This window comes from Coenobita brevimanus, chromosome 105 (assembly GCF_032717465.1).
Source record: "Coenobita brevimanus isolate Jiangsu-jjx chromosome 105, ASM3271746v2, whole genome shotgun sequence".
Lineage (NCBI taxonomy): Eukaryota > Metazoa > Arthropoda > Malacostraca > Decapoda > Coenobitidae > Coenobita > Coenobita brevimanus.
Genome location: NC_137058.1, coordinates 3,723,988 through 3,744,599, shown reverse-complemented (window position 1 = coordinate 3,744,599; position 20,612 = coordinate 3,723,988). Strand labels below are relative to the sequence as shown.

The 20,612-nt window shown below is 42.1% G+C and overlaps 1 protein-coding gene across 1 annotated transcript in view; it reads right to left on the bottom strand.

Moving 5' to 3' along the window:
- Positions 1 to 2,987: 2,987 nt before the first annotated feature.
- Positions 2,988 to 20,612, bottom strand: part of LOC145416330 (uncharacterized) — an 83,754-nt gene continuing 66,129 nt past the window's right edge. Inside the window, exon 5 of the mRNA XM_080285329.1 lies at positions 2,988 to 3,647. Coding sequence (XP_080141455.1) covers positions 2,988 to 3,647 — 660 coding nt within the window. The remainder of the gene's footprint in view (positions 3,648 to 20,612) is intronic.

The following is a 20,612-nucleotide window of genomic DNA, read 5'->3' as shown; positions in this document are numbered from 1 at the left end:
TATTGAAGGTCGGTGAGGGTAGTAAGGGGTCCATGGACCAGTATTCTTCCAACTCATGCTTCTTGGAGTGTGGCATAAGAAGCATGAGGGCAAAGAACACATACAGCTCCTGCACTCCCAGCATGGTCCACTGTTGCATCTTGGCTGCACCTGTACCACTAGCAGCACGTTGTGATTCGTACCTGTTGGTCTCATCACATATGTGCTGCATGACTTCGTCATCTAGGAAGGCCAAAAGGTAGTCGACACACTCAGCACTTTCGTCCATAGTGAAGGCAGGCTGAACTCCTGAGGAGCTCTCATCGAAAACCAGATTTTCGGGGACAAAATCTGACCCTTCCGTCCATGCGAAGGCGTCCAGGATTCCCTGGCATGGCGGTGGAGGGCGGGTGGTGGTGGTGGTGGTGGTGGAGGTTGGCTGTGAGGAGGCTTATCTCTGTCAAGGTCACTCTCACTGACCCTAGGTTGCCGTACAGCACTAGCAGCCCTTACCCTACTAGCTACACTACTTTTCACTCTCTTAGATCTACCTCTACCTCTACGGCCTGCCTTCACTGTTGATGCTGGTGGTGACTCCGACGACGAAGACTCCGGAGATAACTCAGCCGACGATGATGACAAGATGAGTAAAGCGGGGCTTGGGGAACGGGGAGGTGAATGCACTCGTGACTCATGGCGGGCTGGGTCACGTGGGGGCATTGTTCTGGGGCTAACACACCGCCTTTTCACTCCCTTCCCAAATTCTTGTCCTTCCTGCACTAAAGGCTCCTTTCCCTTGGAGCTAGACACTAATTCACTTGTAGAAGCACTTGTTGTCGCTGTTTCTGGCGCGATAACCTCACCCGGCTCATCACACGATTCACCCGAATCGTCATAGTCACTGTCCATCATTATCATGGACAATTCTGCAAGTTCTCATGCCACTGTAGAGTCACTGAGGCCTTTCCTGCTTGCCTCAACACTTTTCTTTGGAGTAGAGGTCACAGGGCCCTTTGCAATGGGCGCAGAAGCGGCAGGAATGGCGGGGCGCGAGTGCGACATGTTGTCCTTACAGTGGAGGACAAGGAACTAAATGCCGTGGCTTATCTGAGAAGGGAAGGGTTGACAATGACACTTTAGGCTTACTGCTGCTAACTTACAGGCTAATTTTTTATAGGTAGAAAATCTTGGCAATAAATAAAGAAATAGGTAGTTCCAGGTGAATGTAAATGTCAATTAGGATTCTCCCTTCCTTTCTGATATATATTTTTATTACAGACATCGATTACAAGCCATAAATCAAAGGGGAAATTACCGTGGTAATGTAGCGAATGAATGCACGTGAGGTTTTGTCAGGTGATAATTAGCCAATTTCTGGAGTATAACACTATCACTTACCTGTTTTTTTTTTTCGTATATATTATTTGGTAAAAATATAGGGCATAGGGCTTATTTCAATGGATGAAATCTGTGGAAAAAGAAGGGGGAAATTTCTGTAGCGCAGTGCGGCGTGGGAGGTGAGAGGAGAGGGTAATGGAGGGCAGGTAGGGAGGGGAGTCACGAAGGGGGTAAAATAGCTAAAATGTTAACAATGGATGGGAGTACAGATGAGATTTGGAGTGCTGACTAGTGTTGGACATTGGCAGTACTGATAGATGATACAAGCCACCACTTGAGAGCCCGGGATAATTCAAAATAACACAGAATCACAAAAGTGACGCCCCGCGGTATGATCCATTGTAGCCGAGCGTCACGAAAGTGACGCCCCGCGGTTAAGGGGTTAAAGGAACTGCAAAACGTTGAGCCATCGGGATATGAATGAATGGGATAATGAGTAAGACAGATCATTAATATGAATAAGGAACAGGGTTGGAGCCAGGACTAATCTTAGTGGAACACTGGCATTAACTGGGAGAAAATTAGAATATTCATCATCTACCTTTACTTTTCTGTTGCCAATATATTAGGAGATCAGTGGGACAGAAGATGATAGGTCCTAGCAAGGGAGTTTGCACAACAGGGAACGGTGCCATACTCTGTCAAAAGCATTAAAAACACCAAGTGCTACTGCATGTTTTGCTCCACGTTGATCAATTGACCGATGAATTTTAAGAGTAATGAGACTGAATATAACAACAGTGGATCTTTCGTGGCGAAATCATATTGTCTGTCAGTAGCTAAATTGCTGGATTCAATTTGCATATTAATATGCTTATCAATGACAATTTCAAATATATACTTTACTAAGACGTGATACTTTGGGTCTGTAGTCAGAGGGGTCGGAGGAACTTTCCTTTTTTGGACCTGGGTAGATGTTGGCTTATTTTCAAGAGTTAGGGAATGGAAAATCACTTAGCAATAATTGAACAATATTGCTACAACAAGAGCATGTTCAGGGAACACTTTTTCAAACATATTGGAGGAACTCTTCTGAACCTGGAGTCATGTTAGCTGGTAAACTATCTGGGATAGATTTTACTTTAGTCTGTATCTTTAGTGGAGCAGTTCCGAGAGAGTCAAGTTCTAGTACAGGTATGTTATGACTGACTTCTGTAATAAAATAACTGGCAAACTGACTGGCCAGAATGATAGCTTTTTCCACGAGGTTCATCTACAGTGTTTCCGTCTGAAGATTTTAGTTGGGGAATGGGTAGTGACTTGTTCAAGTTACTAAGAAACTATATAGAGTTGAACCTAATAATCTATTGCCATTAGGACTATTTAACAGTCTGGATGCTTGGTTGTGAAGAAAATTGATTTAGCGACATTTATTACTGCTTCCGCGTGGTTTCTAGTAAGGCTGTTTTTTTTGTTTTTTTTTTGTGAGAGTTATGTTAGAGTTTTGGGCGTTGCTCTTGCACAGTTGCAGTCGAACAGTTTGGGGGAGTCCGCCCTTTTAGTAAACTGTTTACAGGGTATGAACAATTCCATACCAACTTGTATTAAGTCGTTAATGGGGGACTGGGTAGAACTGATATCTGTGAAGAAAGACTGCAAAGGAATATCAGCTAGATAATTCCTGATCCATCCCAGTCTTCCCTATCAAAGTACCATCTGGACACTGGTTCAGTACAGGCAGGTTTGGGGCAACTGACGAAGGATGCTTTGATGAAACTGTAGTCGCAGGATCCACGTGGTGACAGTACCTCTACATCCGGGAGGACAAGACCACAGTGAGTTACGGTGACCTCAGTGACGGGGTTGTGGCTCACAGCAGCGCTCACCACCTCCAGCCCTGACACCACCTCACCGAAGGGACATCTGATACTCTTACCCGGGTCACCTCTAGTGCAGATGACAAAACAAGACTCCAGCATCTCTGAACCTCTTCCATAACCAAGACAACCAATGCTCTGGCCTTTATCTACTCTTATATCATACACAAAAACTAATCCTCTCGTCAAGGGTTTTTCATAAGTAGATCCCATCTCAGCATGAGTAGCAAATACCTGCTCCTTCTTCCGTTTACCCCCAACAACTAAACACTCTCCCTGGTCACCACTGTTCAGTACTTTAGAAGCCTTGGCGCCACAATAGGATGGTCCCAGAGCACCCAGGCAGAGTGCCAGGAACAGGCGTGCCTGACGTACGTGGCACCACATGCGGATGTTAACTTGACCGAGATGACTGCCACCTGCACTCAGCGCCAAGAACACTTCACAAGGTTCCTGCCGGGGGAAGAAGAGAGGGGCTGTAATGACAGGTCCAAGATATATATATCCTGAATGTAGTGTAGTAAACTGAGGTAGGAAAAAATCAAATGAGTCATCATTCAGTGTCCTTTTTTTCTGTAGTTAGCAATGATTTATTCTGATCCCTTGAACCGATGTGTCCCTGAAAATACTAAGAACCAATATTGTATTAATAACAAATTAATAATACCTTTTTTTTCTTTCTTTCTTTACCTCCTAAACATGGAAAAAAATAGTACATGGGAAGGAAAGGATCATATACTTTTCCATTTTAATGATACCTGCCAACGATAAAACCTAATACTGTATCTGAACAATTACAAAAACACATCTTTTCTCACATCAAATTGAGGCTTACTCCATCCAGGCGCCACACTTCACGAAGGCATACATAATACCACCTCAGCCTTTCAAAACCTTCAGTCAAACAATATCCTTCATGAACAACTACCGAAGATTGGCCCTTCAGATGTTACCGTACCCAGCAAGACACGAGTACACCCGGCCAGACTGTGACGCAGTTACCACTCGTCCGTGTTCTTGTACGTTACCAGCACAATATAAAACACAAACAATCCAATATACCTACACTGCAGTGTAGCCACATACCACAACACACACTCATCTCACGCACCACATTGTCACAACACACAATCCTTTCAACAAAATCTGAACAAAGACCTCTGGGAGGGAGTGGGTGAAGGGGCCTGTTTTCTGCAGTCCACTGGGTTCACGACCTGATGAGTCTGGAGTTGCAACAACAATTACTAATATTACCTGAAATTTTTTCTCTTTACAGTTCCATAAAATTATGTCACCAGGCAAAAATATTTCGTTCAGTTATTGACATCCAAGGAACTAAGTAATAATGGTATGTATTTGTCCAGCAGAAAGCCATTCTCCTTATATGTCAGTCAATAACCAAGTGTTAAAACACAGTTCTGTTCCTTTATGGTTGGAAATTTATTTATCACTCTTCTTCATGCAGTGTTAGTTTCATCAAAAAGTAAAGCGTAGGTATCTGTATAACTGTACCTTACGGTTCACTAAATACAGTGTGTAGGATACAAAAACTTGCCCACTGGTTGCCTCTACTTCGCCTCCACCTTAGTAGTTTGTCCTCCTCCATCATCAGAGAATTTTTTCCCGAGTGGTATACCAGACGAAGTTCAGAGGTAGTGTATTCTATAGATCCCTATTAATTGTTACACGCCTTAATCCCATAAGGGGTGGCCATAAACAAATCGCCTCCACGTCGCTGTCATCTGCCATTTGGCTGCCCTCCCTCCAACTCACACTCCCCTTCTCTCATATATCTCTCCACTCCATCCATCCATCACATCCTAGGTCTCCCCCTCCTCCTTCCCCCCTCCATGTCACTCAAATATATTCTCCTCTCCACAGGGCCGAACCATCACAAATGACTTCCTATAACACCTTCAGTCATCTCCACATCAACATCACAATGCTCCTTTACTTCCTCATTTGTATGTATGTCTCTCCATGTAACTTCACATGCTCCTCTCAGATAACCACTGTTATCATTCCTGACTCACGCTCTGCCACCAGGATCCAAGCTTCACTTCCATATGCCAGAGTGGGGATGCGAATACTGTCATGCAGCGATTATTTATTACTTCCATCCTCACTTCCCTATTCCTTATCACTGCTTCAGTGAACTAGCAACCTTTCTACCTTGCTGTACCTTTTCAAACATGATACACTTTCCCTAACCATCACAAACACCTGACAGAGCTGGATTGCATCAGCAACCTATAACTGGACAGTTTTGTATCACATGACATCCAGTCCCTCACAAATATCGTCGGATACTCATATGCACATTGTACCATTCCCAATATCTGGAAACATGCTACAATCGTCATAACATTACTCTTCAGCCAAACATGGGCCCAACACACGCCTCTTCATATAACTCTCCATAACACTACTTAGTGCACCATCTATGATAACTGCCTAATTCTTAACAAAATCATACATAATGTGCCACTTCCTCACAATACGGCTTTAAAGCTCACCACTGCACAAACACCTTGCTAAACAACGTTACACAATACGCTTCTGACAACACCAACTCCACAAGGTTGATACAATATACACTTCCCATATGAATAGACAGTAGTAAAACTTTTGATACCATAACCCAATGCAAACCAAACACTAAAAATCTACATCACTTTAATATGGAGACCACCAACAAACTCTGACTTGCCACCAACTTGTCTGGTAGACACGCAAATGCTATACTCCAGTGCAAGTCATCAATGGCACGAAATTTTCCTAGTGGAGTTCCTTAGGGATCTGATCTTTCACCCACATTTTTCAAAATATACCACGTGCATGACATTCTTCCGCTCCAGCCACTCACATATGCAGATGACACTGTAATAAAACCACACACCACATCGCAGACTCACCCTGCACACTCCAACAAGACTACCTCAACACTCTTCAGACATAGGTTGAGAACAAAAGCTGACGATCTCTTCGGCCAAATCCACAACTACACTCATCACCCGCAAGAATCGTAAGCACAAGTTCACTCCTAACATCTCCATGGCACATACGTCCTCCAGTAACACCACTGGAGTGGCACATGACGCTGGCTTCACCTTCAAGGGCCATATACAACACATTAAGAAGTACTGCATCGCCAGACACAGTGCATTTAGGGCAATTAAAGGGACAAACTTTGTACAACAAAAGGAAACACTCTTCTTACTCTACAATCAATATAAATGTATCATGTCAGTTATGTCCTGCGTCTTCCCTGCAAGGCCCCCATCCTAGCTAACTCACTACCACACCTTGCAAACCATACAGAACAACGTTCTGTACATCGTTACTGCTGCATCAATACTACTTTCACATCTCAATTACACTCTGAAGAAAAAAAAAAAATCCTGCAATAAGAGTACCTCCGCTGACACAGAGCAGCTTTACACTGCACAATTAGGTACGTAAAACAATTACTGTACAAACGCTCACCAATAGCATCCCAACTCCAGACACTCAAACCGGACAAGCAGTAATCTGTAGTCTTAATCGATTACAATGGATTACAAATTTTTATATACAATTCCATTCGTAATCTGTTACACAATACTAGTAATATGTACAAAGTAACTGCATCGTACATTCGAAAAGTAATCTTAATCATGATTACTTATATGATGACAGTGTAATTTCGTCATTAAAATATATTGCATTACAAATATATATCTTTATTAAGCATACTCTCAACCTATAATTTATTGTCGATATAAACTGCGTGCGTTCCTATAAGCATTAGGTTATCCAGCCAGCCAACCATTTAGCTTTTGTACACCCTATCGTCTTTGGCAACATAATGTTTGACTTTGTATTAATCCTGCGACGCAAGATGTCAGGCTAATTAGGGCAACACGAGAGTCTGTTGCTTTGTTGTTGGTGTTGCTGAAGAAAGTTTTGTAAAAGACAACTGCACTTAAACCATTAACTCTACAGCATCCATTTCTCAGAACATACTATCATTCCCCCCCCCCCCCACGCAGCTGCGTGTCATCCTACCCGAATATTGTCTTTCACATCCATTACTCTACCACCTTGAACCTATCTTGGAGAATAGTTTGGAACAATCCTTCACTGCATTCAAACCACTATGCCTACTGTACAACACTCATTCTCAAAGGCTATACACTTTTCTTGGCCAAGCCCCTCTGCCCACCAATATCCCATCCCATCCCACCCATTGTGTGTCTCACCACGTCCATTTCTTTATCCCATCTTTGGCGGTTTCATGATGTGACGCAGGTCACACGGTTGGCAAGCACGCTTGTTTCATTATATTCAATGTTCACATTCTCTTTTACATACTTAAAAATATTTTCGTATACCTATCCAGTGTACAATTGTCAACTTAATGCAGCATTCCATTAAAAAGCCAATACCACATCATTCCTTAATTAGCGAAAACAGGCCATGGATGGAATAATGGGCTTTGGGAGATTCCTGTGCTACTTAATGTTGATTAAACATTCTAAAGGTTCATTGGTGATGTGTATTCCTTGACTGGAGTTTACTTAATCCCGAGACTGTACATAGAACGCAAAACAGATGTAGGTCACAGAAGGAAAATAATGGAATAAGAAGTAATAAAAGAAAAGCATTCGGGAGCCGAATGCTAATCGCTAGCCAGAATATTCTGTTGGCCAAGTCCAAGATTTTGGCCGTATCTTGATACCCTGAAGGTTTTATGTTGATAGTTCAAGCCGTCCATGAGATATAATGGGAACACACACACACACACACACACACACACACACACACACACACACACACACACACACACACACACACACACACACACACACACACAAACTTCTCTAACGGGGGTAAAAACAAAAAGAAACACAGGTGTTTATATCGGGTATAACACGCTGACTACCACCCCAGTGTGGGTGATGCAGCAGGTCTGTAGAGTATGGTTGTACACAGGTAACTAGTACAGTAAATTAGTTATGAAGACTATAACAGAACGACGTTACTGGGATAAATTACACAGAAGCTTCCCTTAATAATGCTGTTGGAACGTTACTGGGATAAATTACACAGAAGCTTACCTTAATAATGCTGTTGGAACGTTACTGGGATAAATTACACAGAAGCTTACCTTAATAATGCTGGTGGAACGTTACTGAGATAAATTACACAGAAGTTTCCCTTAATAATGCTGTTGGAACGTTAGTGGGATAAATTACACAGAAGCTTACCTTAATAATGCTGTTGGAACGTTACTGGGATAAATTACACAGAAGCTTACCTTAATAATGCTGGTGGAACGTAAACTACAGTCTAGATCGACTTTTTTTTTTTTTTTTGTGAGGAAGAAGGAACCAAAGGCAACGAGCCCGCAAACTGTTCCTTCCAAGAGAAAAACAAAATACAAGAGAGAGCCAAATTCAAGATCCATCCATTTCGAGATGCCTGGACACACTGCGTTTGAAAGACTGGAGATCATAGGAAGCAGGAAATACAGACAGAGGGAGACAGTTCCAGAGTTGACCTATTGCATAAATGAAGGACTGGGAGTAACGGTTAACTCTTGCATGAGAGAGTTGGACAGAAAATGAGTGAGAGTTTGCTGCTAAACGGGTGCTACGCGTCCGTCGCAGAGGTGGAGGAATGCATGCAGACAGTTCAGAGGAACAGTGACCACTGAAGTAACGAATGAAAAGAGATAAAGATGCAACAGTGTGGCGAAGAGACAGAGGTTGAAGGCAGTCAGTAAGAGGGGGTGAGTTAATGAGACAAAAAGCCTTTGACTCCACCCAACTGAGAAGAGCTGTATGGGGGGAGCCTCCCCACACATGAGAGTTGTACTCCACGTAGGGGCAGATAAAACTCCTGTATAGAGTCAACAATTGTGCAGGGGTAAAGAAGGAACGGAGTCGGCTTAGCACACCTAATCTCTTGGAAGCAGATTTTACAAGAGATGTAATATGATCTTTCCAAGGTAAGTCCCGAGTGAATGAAACCCCAAGCATGTTCAAGGTTGATGCAGGATTAAGCTGAATATTATTAAACATTAGTGGGTATACCTGTGGAAGATTTTGTTGGGTTGATATGTGTACAAACTGAGTCTTTGATGCATTAAAAACAACCAGATTATTTTTACCCCAGTCAGTGATACGAGCCAAGTCATACATTAGGTGTGCCATAGCTTCATCCCTTGTTTGTTGAAGTAACTGCTGAGATGGACGTTGTGGAAATCGAATGGAAAGGTGAAGGGTGGAATCATCAGCGTATGAGTGGATAGGGTTAGATGTACGGCTTAGAAGGTCATTGATGAATAAAAGGAAGAGAGTTGGTGATAGGACAGAGGCCTGAGGAACACCAGTGTTGATAGATCTAGAAGAACGAATACCGTCTACAACAGCGGCTATAGAACGAACAGAGAGGAAGCTAGAGATCAAGGCGTATAGATAGAAGGATAGAAACCGTAAGAAGGCAGTTTCGAAATTAAAGATTTATGCCAGACTCGATCGAAAGCCTTTGAGATGTCAAGTGCAATGGCAAAGCTTTCGCCAAAGTCCCGAAAGGAGGATGATCAGGAGTCTGAAAGGTAGGTGAGAAGATCGCCTGTGGTGCGTCCCTGACGGAACCCATACTGACGATCAGAAAGAAGGTTGTGATAGGAAAGATGCTTTAAAATTTTTCTATTAAGAATAGACTCAAAAACTTTTGAGATACAGGATGTTAAAGCAACTGGACGATAGTTAGAGGGTTGGGAATGGTCACCCTTCTTTGGGACTGGCTGAATGAGAGCAAACTTCCAGCAAGAAGGAAAGGTACAAGTTGACAGACAAAGGCGAAAGAGTTTGCCCGGGCAGGGTGTAAGCACAGAAGCACAGTTCATGAGAACAACAGGAGGGACTCCATCAGACCCATATACCTTATTAGTATTAAGGCCTGTGACAGCAGAGAATACATCAGCTGAAGAAATTTTAATATTAGCCATGAGGAAGTCAGAGGGGGGAAGTGATGGAGGAACAGCACCGGAATCATCTAAGGTGGAATTGGAGGAGAAACTCTGAGCGAAGAGATCTGCCTTATCAATAAAAGAAATAGCTACAGAGCCATCAGAGTAGAAAAGAGGAGGGAAGGATGATGAGGTAAAGTTGTTGGAAAGGTTTTTGGCAAGGTGTCAGAAGGAGCGGGGAGAATTTGAGTTAGAGAGTTGAGAGCATTTTGTACGGATGAAATTATTTTTAGCAGAGCGAAGAACAGACTTAGCACAATTCTGGGCAAAAACGTATAAAGGATGTGATTCAGCGGTGGGTTGGCTCCGATTCCTTTTATAGGCCCTCTCCTTGTTGAGGACAGCATTAGAACAAGCGTGATTAAACCAAGGCTTTCGTGCATTAGTCAAATGATATGAGAAAGGAATGTATGCTTCCATGCCCGAGAGAATAGCTCCTGTAATGCGCAAGGCACACCCAGATGGCTCCCGGCCATGGAAGCAATAATCATTCCAGGAAAAATCAAAGAAGTACTGCCTGAGGGCCTCCCAATCTGCAGCTCCAGAGTGCCACAGACGACGTTTCCCTGGAGGGTCCTCAGGCCGTACCGGAGCGATAGGACAGGTTAAGGTGATAAGGTTGTGATCGGAGGAGCCCAACAGAGAGAAAAGATTAACAGTGTAAGCAGAATGATTAGTTGTTAAGGAAGAGGTCAAGTATGTTGCAGCTGTCTCCAAGGCGGTCAGGGATACGGGTTGGGTGCTGTACAAGTTGCTCTAGGTCATTAAAGATAGAAAAGGTGTAGGCTTGTTCACCAGGTGGATCAGAGAAAAGAGAGGAGAGCCAAAGGTGGAGGTGAACATTGAAATCTCCAAGAATGGAGATTTCAGAGAAAGGAGAAATGGATAGAATGTGTTCCATCGTAGAAGTAAGATAGTCAAAGAATTTTTGATAGCCGGTAGAATTAGGAGATAAGTAAATAGCACGGAAATATTTAGTCATTGACAGGAAAGCCGAAGCCAGAGTGTTGAGAATTCAGAAGAATCGAGTTCAGCAACACGAGAGCAAGATAAGTTGTTGCGTATATATACAAAACAGCCACCTTTGGCTTTGAAATGAGTATAGAGAAAGTAGGAGGATACAGAAAAGGGTTTGCTGTCAGTTGCCTCAGAGAGCTGAGTCTCAGTTAGAAAAAGAAGGTGAGGTTTAGAGAAGGAGAGGTGGTGCTCAACAGAGCAAAAGTTAGAGGAAAGGCCACCAATGTTGCAGAAATGAAGAAGAAGAGAGTCAGACAGTGGTTCCAGGCAGCTTGAGTCGTCACCGGTAGAGGGGCAGAAGGTGGGGGCATTTATGGTCCCCCCCCCCTGGGGACTCCGAGGCTACGTTATTCGACGCCATTTTTCAAAAATTTGAAAAAGAAGTGTGGAGTGTACTGTGCATGTAGTTTGGTGTTGACTGTGATTAATTACAAAACGAATATAAGTAAACCAATGAAAATTCAAAATGGAGTTATTTCTTTCATTTTATATTATTAATCTTGTGAAACAGGATGGAATAATTTCTGCAACCAGCCCTATACTGATGCTCAAGATGTGTGTATGTGTATGTGTGTGTGTGTGTGTGTGTGTGTGTGAGTGTGTAATTACTCCTAGGCTATTTCATGGATTTCAGTGAAACTTCCCAGGTTAGTTCAACTGGGTACTGGGACGGTCTTCCACTAGCCCCTTAACCGCGGGGCGTCACTTTCGTGACGCTTGGGAGCAAGGGATCATACCGCAGGGCGTCGCTTTCGTGATTCTGTGTTATTTTGAATTCACCGGGGCTTCCAAGTGGGGGCTTGTATCATCTATCAGTACTGCCAATGTCCAACACTAGTCAGCACTCCTAATCTCATCTGTACTCCCATCCATTGTTGACAATTTAGCCATTTCTCCCCGTTCTTGACTCTCCTCCCTACCCCCCCTCCATTACCCTATCCTCTCGCCTGCCCGGCCGTGCTACGCTAAGTAAATCTTCCCTGGAATTTTTCACTGATTTCATCCATTGAAATAAGCCCTATGTCCTATTCTTATACCAAATAATATATACAAGAAAGAAATAAGGTAAGTGAGAGTGCCATACATCTGGAATTGGCTAATTATCACCTGACAACACCTCACGTGCACTCGTTCGCTAATTTTCGCTGTTGTTTTCCCCTTGAAATATGCCGTAATAAATATACATGTAAGGAGGGAAGGGAGAAGCCTAAGTGATATTTACATTCACCTGGAACTACCTAATTTATAATGTATTGTCTAGATTTCCTGCCAATCATATCAGTGCTAGACAAAGCTGTTTCAAGATATAACATTGGTAGCTCTGAATATATATCTCCTAAGTAGGCCTCTAATCTATTTTCGTAATAAATATACATGTAAGGAGGGAAGGGAGAAGCCTAAGTGATATTTACATTCACCTGGAACTACCAAATTTATAATGTATTGTCTAGATTTCCTGCCAATCATATCAGTGCTAGACTTAGCTGTTTCAAGAAGTAATATTGGTAACTCTGAATAACCCCTAGCAGGCCTCCAGCTGGCCCTCGCTCCGTTATCAGTTTACTCTCACCTTCCAAAGCGAGAGTACGTATGTTTCTTCTTGCTGACTTCAAGGCCTTTTTTCACCCCCATGCAAATGGCCCTGTGACCTTTACCCCCTACTAAACCTCGTGTGGAAAGAGGTAAAGGGCTGACAATTGATAAAAGAGTGACTACGATCTTTCTATTGAGTAAAACAGTGCAAGTGGAATTGTAAATAATGTGTAAATAATGTGTAAACAGCAAGTGAAAGTAATGAATGTAAATATACGTGAACAATGGAATAATAGTTTTATAAGTTATTTCAAGTGACAGTGCACAACACAGTGTAAATAAAATAGAAATGTAAATAACGTAAATAAAATAGAGAACGTAAATAGAAATGTAAATGAGTAGTATTATAAGAATACGAGTATATACCCGAGGAGTAATGAAAGTGAAAGTTTCACTCTAGCATGTCTGAATGCTATGAGTTATGAGAGTGAAGATGAAAGTGACATTCACTCTCAATGCCAGTATACAGGACGAGAAAGTGAATGCTACGTATTTTACTGAAAGAAATTGAATCCCTACAGTGACAATAAACTAATACTACTGAAGGAAACTTATGGATAAAGACTGTAGATATATATAAGTGTTATATAGTAATAGAAATATAAAGTGTGAGGGGTTTTATGAATAATAAATGACAGACTACCAAGAGCGAACTATACTCGGTTCCACGGAGTCTGACGCACTGATTTTGCCAGTCGAGGACAGGTGGATCTGGTAACACTGCGCGACGTACTCGGGCGGTGATTGGTGGATTTCCGTTGTGTTTGAACGTGCTCCAAAGTGACTTTGTATTTCAACCAAGACCCTTATTGATTTGTAAGATACCGGATTATACAGATACAAATTAAAGCAATGATATCTTTAATGATAAATATGTGCCTTTTAAATTACTAGAGATAAACCGGAACGACAGTGATAACAAAAAGTAAAGTCGCGACTGGATGCATACGGACAAGTCAGCGACTGATTTAAATTCATTTCATTATGTTTGATTTCGTTTATACTGCACGCGGTTTTATTATAGCAGCATATTTCAACTACTATTTTCTCTTGGAGTTTGCTTTTATCTTACTTTCCTTTCTTCCACCATTAACAAAAATTCGGTTTATTTTATAATGATACAATCCATTACTTTTGCGGCTCTTTGTCGAGGGGGCAGAGATACATGCTTGAGGATGCATTGTGACCAGGGATAGGGTGTCTGTCTGTATGTCTGTCTCTTATGATACAAAAATGTTAGGGAAAATCAAACACCAAACTTATTCATGTAAGAAATAATTTTAATGAATCTGACTATGAATACAAACAAATGCAGATTTTTAAAGCTACTGTTACCTATGAAGGTAATGAAAATATGTATGTACACTATATGTATTGAGAATAGAATAGCATGTACTGGCCCCAGTGAGGTGTGTAATTCACCGGGTCGGTCAGGATCACCTGATGGTCGTGATCGTCAGCTTTTACCCTCCCGGAAGGGAGCTGAGAGCTCATATAGTCCGATCTAAGGGCAAGGGTGTGACCTTCACACACGCACACACCCGTCCCCTTGCTCAATGGGGACAGTAACCACCTACTTCGTCAGTGAAACTTTTCGCAACCTGAGCGAGGCGCGAACTCCCGTCTACCAGATGGCAAGTGAGAACGTTACCACTGCACCAGCAAGCGGTGTGTGTGTGTGTGTGTGTGTGTGTGTGTGTGTGTTTACACAAATCATAATTATTAGAAGCTAAGCTAAGCATATCTAGAGTAAGGTTGTACATTAGTAGATGAGGTAATGAAGGGCACGGTGAAGACTGTACTGTGACACTGTGTAGCAGTGGTGGGAAAAACATTCGAGCCTTCAAAGGACCTCGGGTCCACCTCGCTATGAACGTCTGAATTCCCACCACAGTTGCTGACTTGTCCGTATGCATACAGTCGCGACTTTACTTAAGTTTTTGTTATCATTGTCATTCCGGTTTATCTCTAGTAATTTAAAAGGCACATATTTATCATTAAAGATATCATCGCTTTAATTTGTATCTGTATAATCCGGTATCTTACAAATCAATAAGGGTCTTGGTTGAAATACAAAGTCACTTTGGAGCACGTTCAAACACAACGGAAATCCACCAATCACCGCCCGAGTACGTCGCGCAATGTTACCAGATCCACCTGTCCTCGGCTGGCAAAATCAGTGCGTCAGACTCCGTGGAACCGAGTATAGTGCCAGTGCGACGATCAGACGCGCTCGTAATTTCCATTGCTTTCACAGTGTTTTTTTCTTTGAGTATGGATCCCAAACTACTTGAAAATTGTAGAATAGTGTTTATAGTGTTTGTATCTGGCTGTGGTAATCATATTACGGGTTGTCGGGAAGTGTAAAGTGGAGACTTCGTTACCCTACTTCAGAGGTCTCCACAAGTCTTACGGTAACGACGAAGGCTCAACAATCATTCCAGGAGAAAGCTGAAGGTATGTGCCATAAGCATATGTAATTTTATTATTCTAGGACTAATAACTGATTTTTGGCAAATATTTTTTGAGAGTCTGTCGGAGCCCAAATAACCCCGCGGCACACGCAAGTCATTGGTAAACAAGCCCGCGGTGTAGGGGCTAGATACACTTATTCAACCAAGATTCTGAGGGGGGGGGGTCAGGCTTCCTCACCAAATATTTCCAGAAATGGTGAAAAGAGGGTAGATATGGCTTTGATGTATTAGTACATGTTGTGCAATTGGTGGGCGTGACCCCTCCGCCCGATGACTGTTGGGGTGTCAGCCTCCCTTCCCAAAATATACAGGATCATATACAAGAGATTTTAATGAAACTCCCTAGGTGGCTTCGTCTGGTTACTGGGAAGGTCATCTGCTATATACAATTTTCCAACCATAAATTTTAGGGGGCTAGCCGCCCTTACCAAACTGAATATTCTCAAACAGTAAAATGAGGGAAGATATGGCTCTTAGCCAGCCCCCCTCCCTAAGACAAAAACCATCAGAAATAAGGAAAGGTGCGCACATGGTTTTAGATAAAATCTACATATATATCGCAGGACTGGGTATACAGTTGCCATATTTTCTCTGAACGCACATGAAGATATGGCACATATATTTTATTAATATATAGGAAATGACCATTCCTGTTATTCCGATTTCACAACATATACAGTAATCGTAATTACATTCGAATTTTGTGTAATCGTAATCTCCATGGTTGTTCAATCTGTACATGGATGGGGTAATAAAAGAGGTACAAGGTAGGGTAGTGGATGTTGGAGTGGCCATGGTGGGAGAGGATAGTGTTTGGAAACTCCCTGTACTGTTGTTTGCAGATGATACTGTGTTGTTGAGTGAAGATGAAGGAGAGCTGCAAGGCTTGATGGATGAGTTTGGGAGAGTGTGTAAGAAACGGAATCTAAAGGTGAATGTAGGGAAGAATAAAGTGATGGTCTTTGAGAGAGGTGAAGTCAGTGAATGTACAGCGAGGTTGAATGGTGAGGAATTGGAAAATGTGAGTAGGTTTAAGTACTTGGGTAGTGTGATGAGTAAGGATGGAGGTTTGGAGGGTGAAGTGCTTGAAAGGGTACAGCAGGGAAGAAAGGTTGCTGGTCCCTTGAAAGCAGTGATAAGAAACAGGGAAGTGAGCATGGAAGTGAAAAAGTTACTACATGACAGTATTGTGATACCAACTCTAACGTACGGAAGTGAAGCTTGGACGTTGTTGGAAGGACACAAGTCAAGAGTGAGAGCAGTGGAAATGAGTTATTTAAGAGGAGCCTGTGGAGTCACATGGAGAGACAGGCTGACGAATGAGAATATAAAGGAGCGTTGTGGTGTTGATGTGGATGTGATAGGAAGCGTTATGAGGAACACACTGAGGTGGTTTGGCCATGTGGAGAGGATGGAGGGTGAAAGACTGACGAAGAGAGTGTATGTGAGTGAGGTGGAGGGGGAAAGAGGGAGGGGGAGGCCGAGGATGAGATGGAGGGATGGGGTGGAGAGGTATATGAGAGAAGGGGGTGTGAGCTGGGAGCAGGGGAGTGAAATGGCGGGGGACAGGGCGACTTGGAGGCGATTTGTTTGTGGCCACCCCAAACGGGATTGAGGCGTCTGGCAATAGATAGATAGATAGATAGTAATCCTACTCAAGAAAGTGCTCTGTAAACGTATTTTGAACTGACTACATTATTATGTTGCCTCTGTAATCACACCATGTCTGACTCAAAAACTAGCAATGAAGAAACACATACAGTACATATTTATTTCATGTGCTGGGCAATATAATACATCGATCAGAACATTATAAGCTCTACCTCTTGATATTCACCCTGAAATAGACCTGATCGAGTACACCTATTGCTAGGCTCAGATCAGGACATAACCCTACCCTCCTTAGTTACCAGCTTAGATCTGGGTTGGGAGAAATTGCACATAACATGTTTCTCACTTGTACAATACGCCCACACCCATAACCTATATTATGAAGCTTGCACACCTGCCACATTAAGACGCAGACACATCAACGGTGTGGAGAACCTACGGGATGACTCCATAGGGTCAGTTACTTCCTTGTGGTCGACGGGTCTGCTGGGCCAGGCTTGAGCAGCTTGAGCAATAACAGCAGCTTTGATGACTGATATTGCCGTCAAATTCTTCAGTTCTTTTCTTTGGATATGCCATGAGTTTACTATATTCTAAACACTTCCCTAGGGAGGGAAAGGAGGTGCGGATGATGATGATGACTAAACATTTCAGATCAGTTACAAATCTTAAACCGATCAGTTGTAATCAAGCACTGTTGCATACTCGTATTAAAATGTCAAGCATACACTATACCTTGTTTCAAAGCAGTTACTAAACAGTCATGATCTTAATTAATCTGTATTCATACACAGCTACACATAATGTTTCTTATTAATCTTGTCATACAGTGGTATGATTGCAATATTGTGAAACTCTTCCAAGCTTGACTTAAATAGAATATTGCATAAGTTCAAGAAACCGCTTGGTTGTGTAGGTTAGATTTTATGGTACCCTCTGACTCAGGCGGTAAACTAACAGCTAGAGGGTAAAAGGATAAGCAACACTGCTCTGGCTTTTTTGTTAAAACAGTTGTAATATGACTCACAGGCATAATATTCGATATGAACTGAAGCATCACTTACAGAGTCCATCTCCAGCAGACCCGGCCCCCACAGAGTAAACTTGCAGCAATAGCATCAGTGGTTGAGGATGCCGTCCAGCTTCAGTCACATTCATCAAGAGCAACACTAGATGTAGTCAGCAAGTGTATCATTTCACACTGACTCTTTCATAAGGAGGATAAACTGCCGGTGTCATGGGAAATCTGAGTATATTATGTTGGGTCACCTACCAGTACTTAACTGCTGCACATCATCTCATACTTTTTTCACAGCGGAGACGGGATAATAAATTTACAGGAAGCAGAGGACACGCTACTCTCTCTCTCTCTATATATATATCCATCATCCAATCCTACGTTGCCCCATGAGGAGCGTAGGAGCCTGAGGCTAGACAGTTGGTCCTGACATTTAAGATGAGAGTGACCAGCCTCACTCATCCCTGAGTGGCATTACATGAGCAATAAACCCCAACCACTCCTTGGATATAAACCTTCACCGGCTCAATCCGACTGGAGGGCAATAATTACCCACTAAACCACCAGGCGCCAAAATTTCGTTATATGGTCACCATCCAGCGTAGTTAATGGTTCCCTGTTGTCAGTATATATATTCATCCTTCCTTCCACCATGCAATCGTACCTTGCCCCATGAGGAGCGTAGGAGCCCTGGGCTGGGCAAGTTGGCTCTGACATTTAAGATGAGAGTGACCAGCCTCACTCATCCCTGAATGACACTACGTGAGCAATAAAACTCAACCACACCTTGGATATAAGCCTGCACCGGCTCAATCCGATTGGAGCGCCTAAACTACCAGTCGCCATATTTGTTATATGGTTACCACCCAGCGCAGTAAATATATATATATATATATATATATATATATATATATATATATATATATATATATATATATCTATATATCTATATCTATCTATCTATATATATATCCACTCACTCGATGTAGTGCTGCTGTCGGGTGTCTGCCCTTTCCTCTCCTCCATCCTTCTTTCCTTCCATCCTCTTCTGTCTTCCTTTACTTCATTCTTTCCTTGTCCCTCTGCCTACGGGTGACTTTACACTCCCTCTTCTGTCTTTTTTTCCTTCATTCTTTCCTCTTCCTTCTGCCTGTGGGTGACTCTACACTGAATGACAAGCCAAATGGTTTCCTGTACATCAGGAAACCATTTACCACGCTGGGTGGTAATCATATAACCAAATTTTGGCGCCTGGTGGTTTAGTGAGTAATTATTGTGCTCCAATCGGATTGAGTCGGTAAAGGTTTATATCCAAGGGCTGGTTGGGGTTGATTGATCATGTAATGCCACTCAGGGATGAGTGAGGCTGGTCACTCATCTTAAATGTCGGGACCAACTGCTTAGCCCCGGGCTGCTAGGCTCCTCGTGGGGCAATGTAGGAGTGGATGATGGATGGATGAATGGATATATATATATATATATATATATATATATATATATATATATATATATATATATATATATATATATATATATATATTCAACTGCTTAGCCCCGGGCCGCTAGGCTCCTCGTGGGGCAATGTAGGAGTGGATGATGGATGGATGAATGGATATATATATATATATATATATATATATATATATATATATATATATATATATATATATATATATATATATATATATTGAACTACAGACCAGCATCACTGACCAGTGTTGTAAGCAAGGAACTAGAAAGCTAATACAAAAATTTTGGGTAATCCTCTGGAAAAATACAATATGGTAACATAAAGTTCGGTTTCAGAAAAGGAAAATCATGTGTTAGGAATCTATTAAGCAACTGAAGGACTTGCAGAAACACCACAGAAAAGAGAAGGATGCGTGTATCTATTTAGATTTTAAGAAAGCATTTGACAAAGCACCGCACCAAAGACTTTTATGGAAATTGTACCATCAAGGAGAAATCCAAGGTAAATTGTACTGTTGGATGCAGATTTTCTCAGAAAAAGGGAAATGAGAACACTACTAAGGGAAAATTACTCATCACTGACGGAAGTGACTAGAGCAGTTCCACATTCTAAGTGCTTGCACCAAATATGTTTTTGTATAAGTAAATGATATAGACAGCAACATTGGAATTGGGAACTATCTAAATATGTTTGCTGATGATCCAAAAATACAAAGGAGAATTACAAACACAGACTCCTGCACAGAGCAACAAGAGGAATTAAATAAGCTTCATGAATGGAACAATAGATGGCAAATGGAATTCACTGTGGACAAATGCCATGTAATTAAGTTTGGTAAAAGTGGAAAAGACCAGATTGGGATTATACGCTAGGAAGTTCAACCTTATACATATCAGAAAAGGAGAAGGACCAAGGAGTGATTATCAATAACAGACTATGTCCGGCTGACCACATAAATGAGAAGGTACGGAACATGCATACACTGCTTGCTAATATGAGAATAGCATTCACATATATAAATGAAAAAATGCCGAGAGAGATAATAGCTTCATTCATCAGACCAACCCTGGAATATGCATCAGTAGTCTTGAATCCTCATCTCAAAAAACATAGATAAGATTGAAAAAATACAAAAGGTCGCTACAAGATGGGCACCAAGTTTAAGGGATCTAAACTATGAAGAAAGACTAGTAAAACTGAACCTACCAACATTACA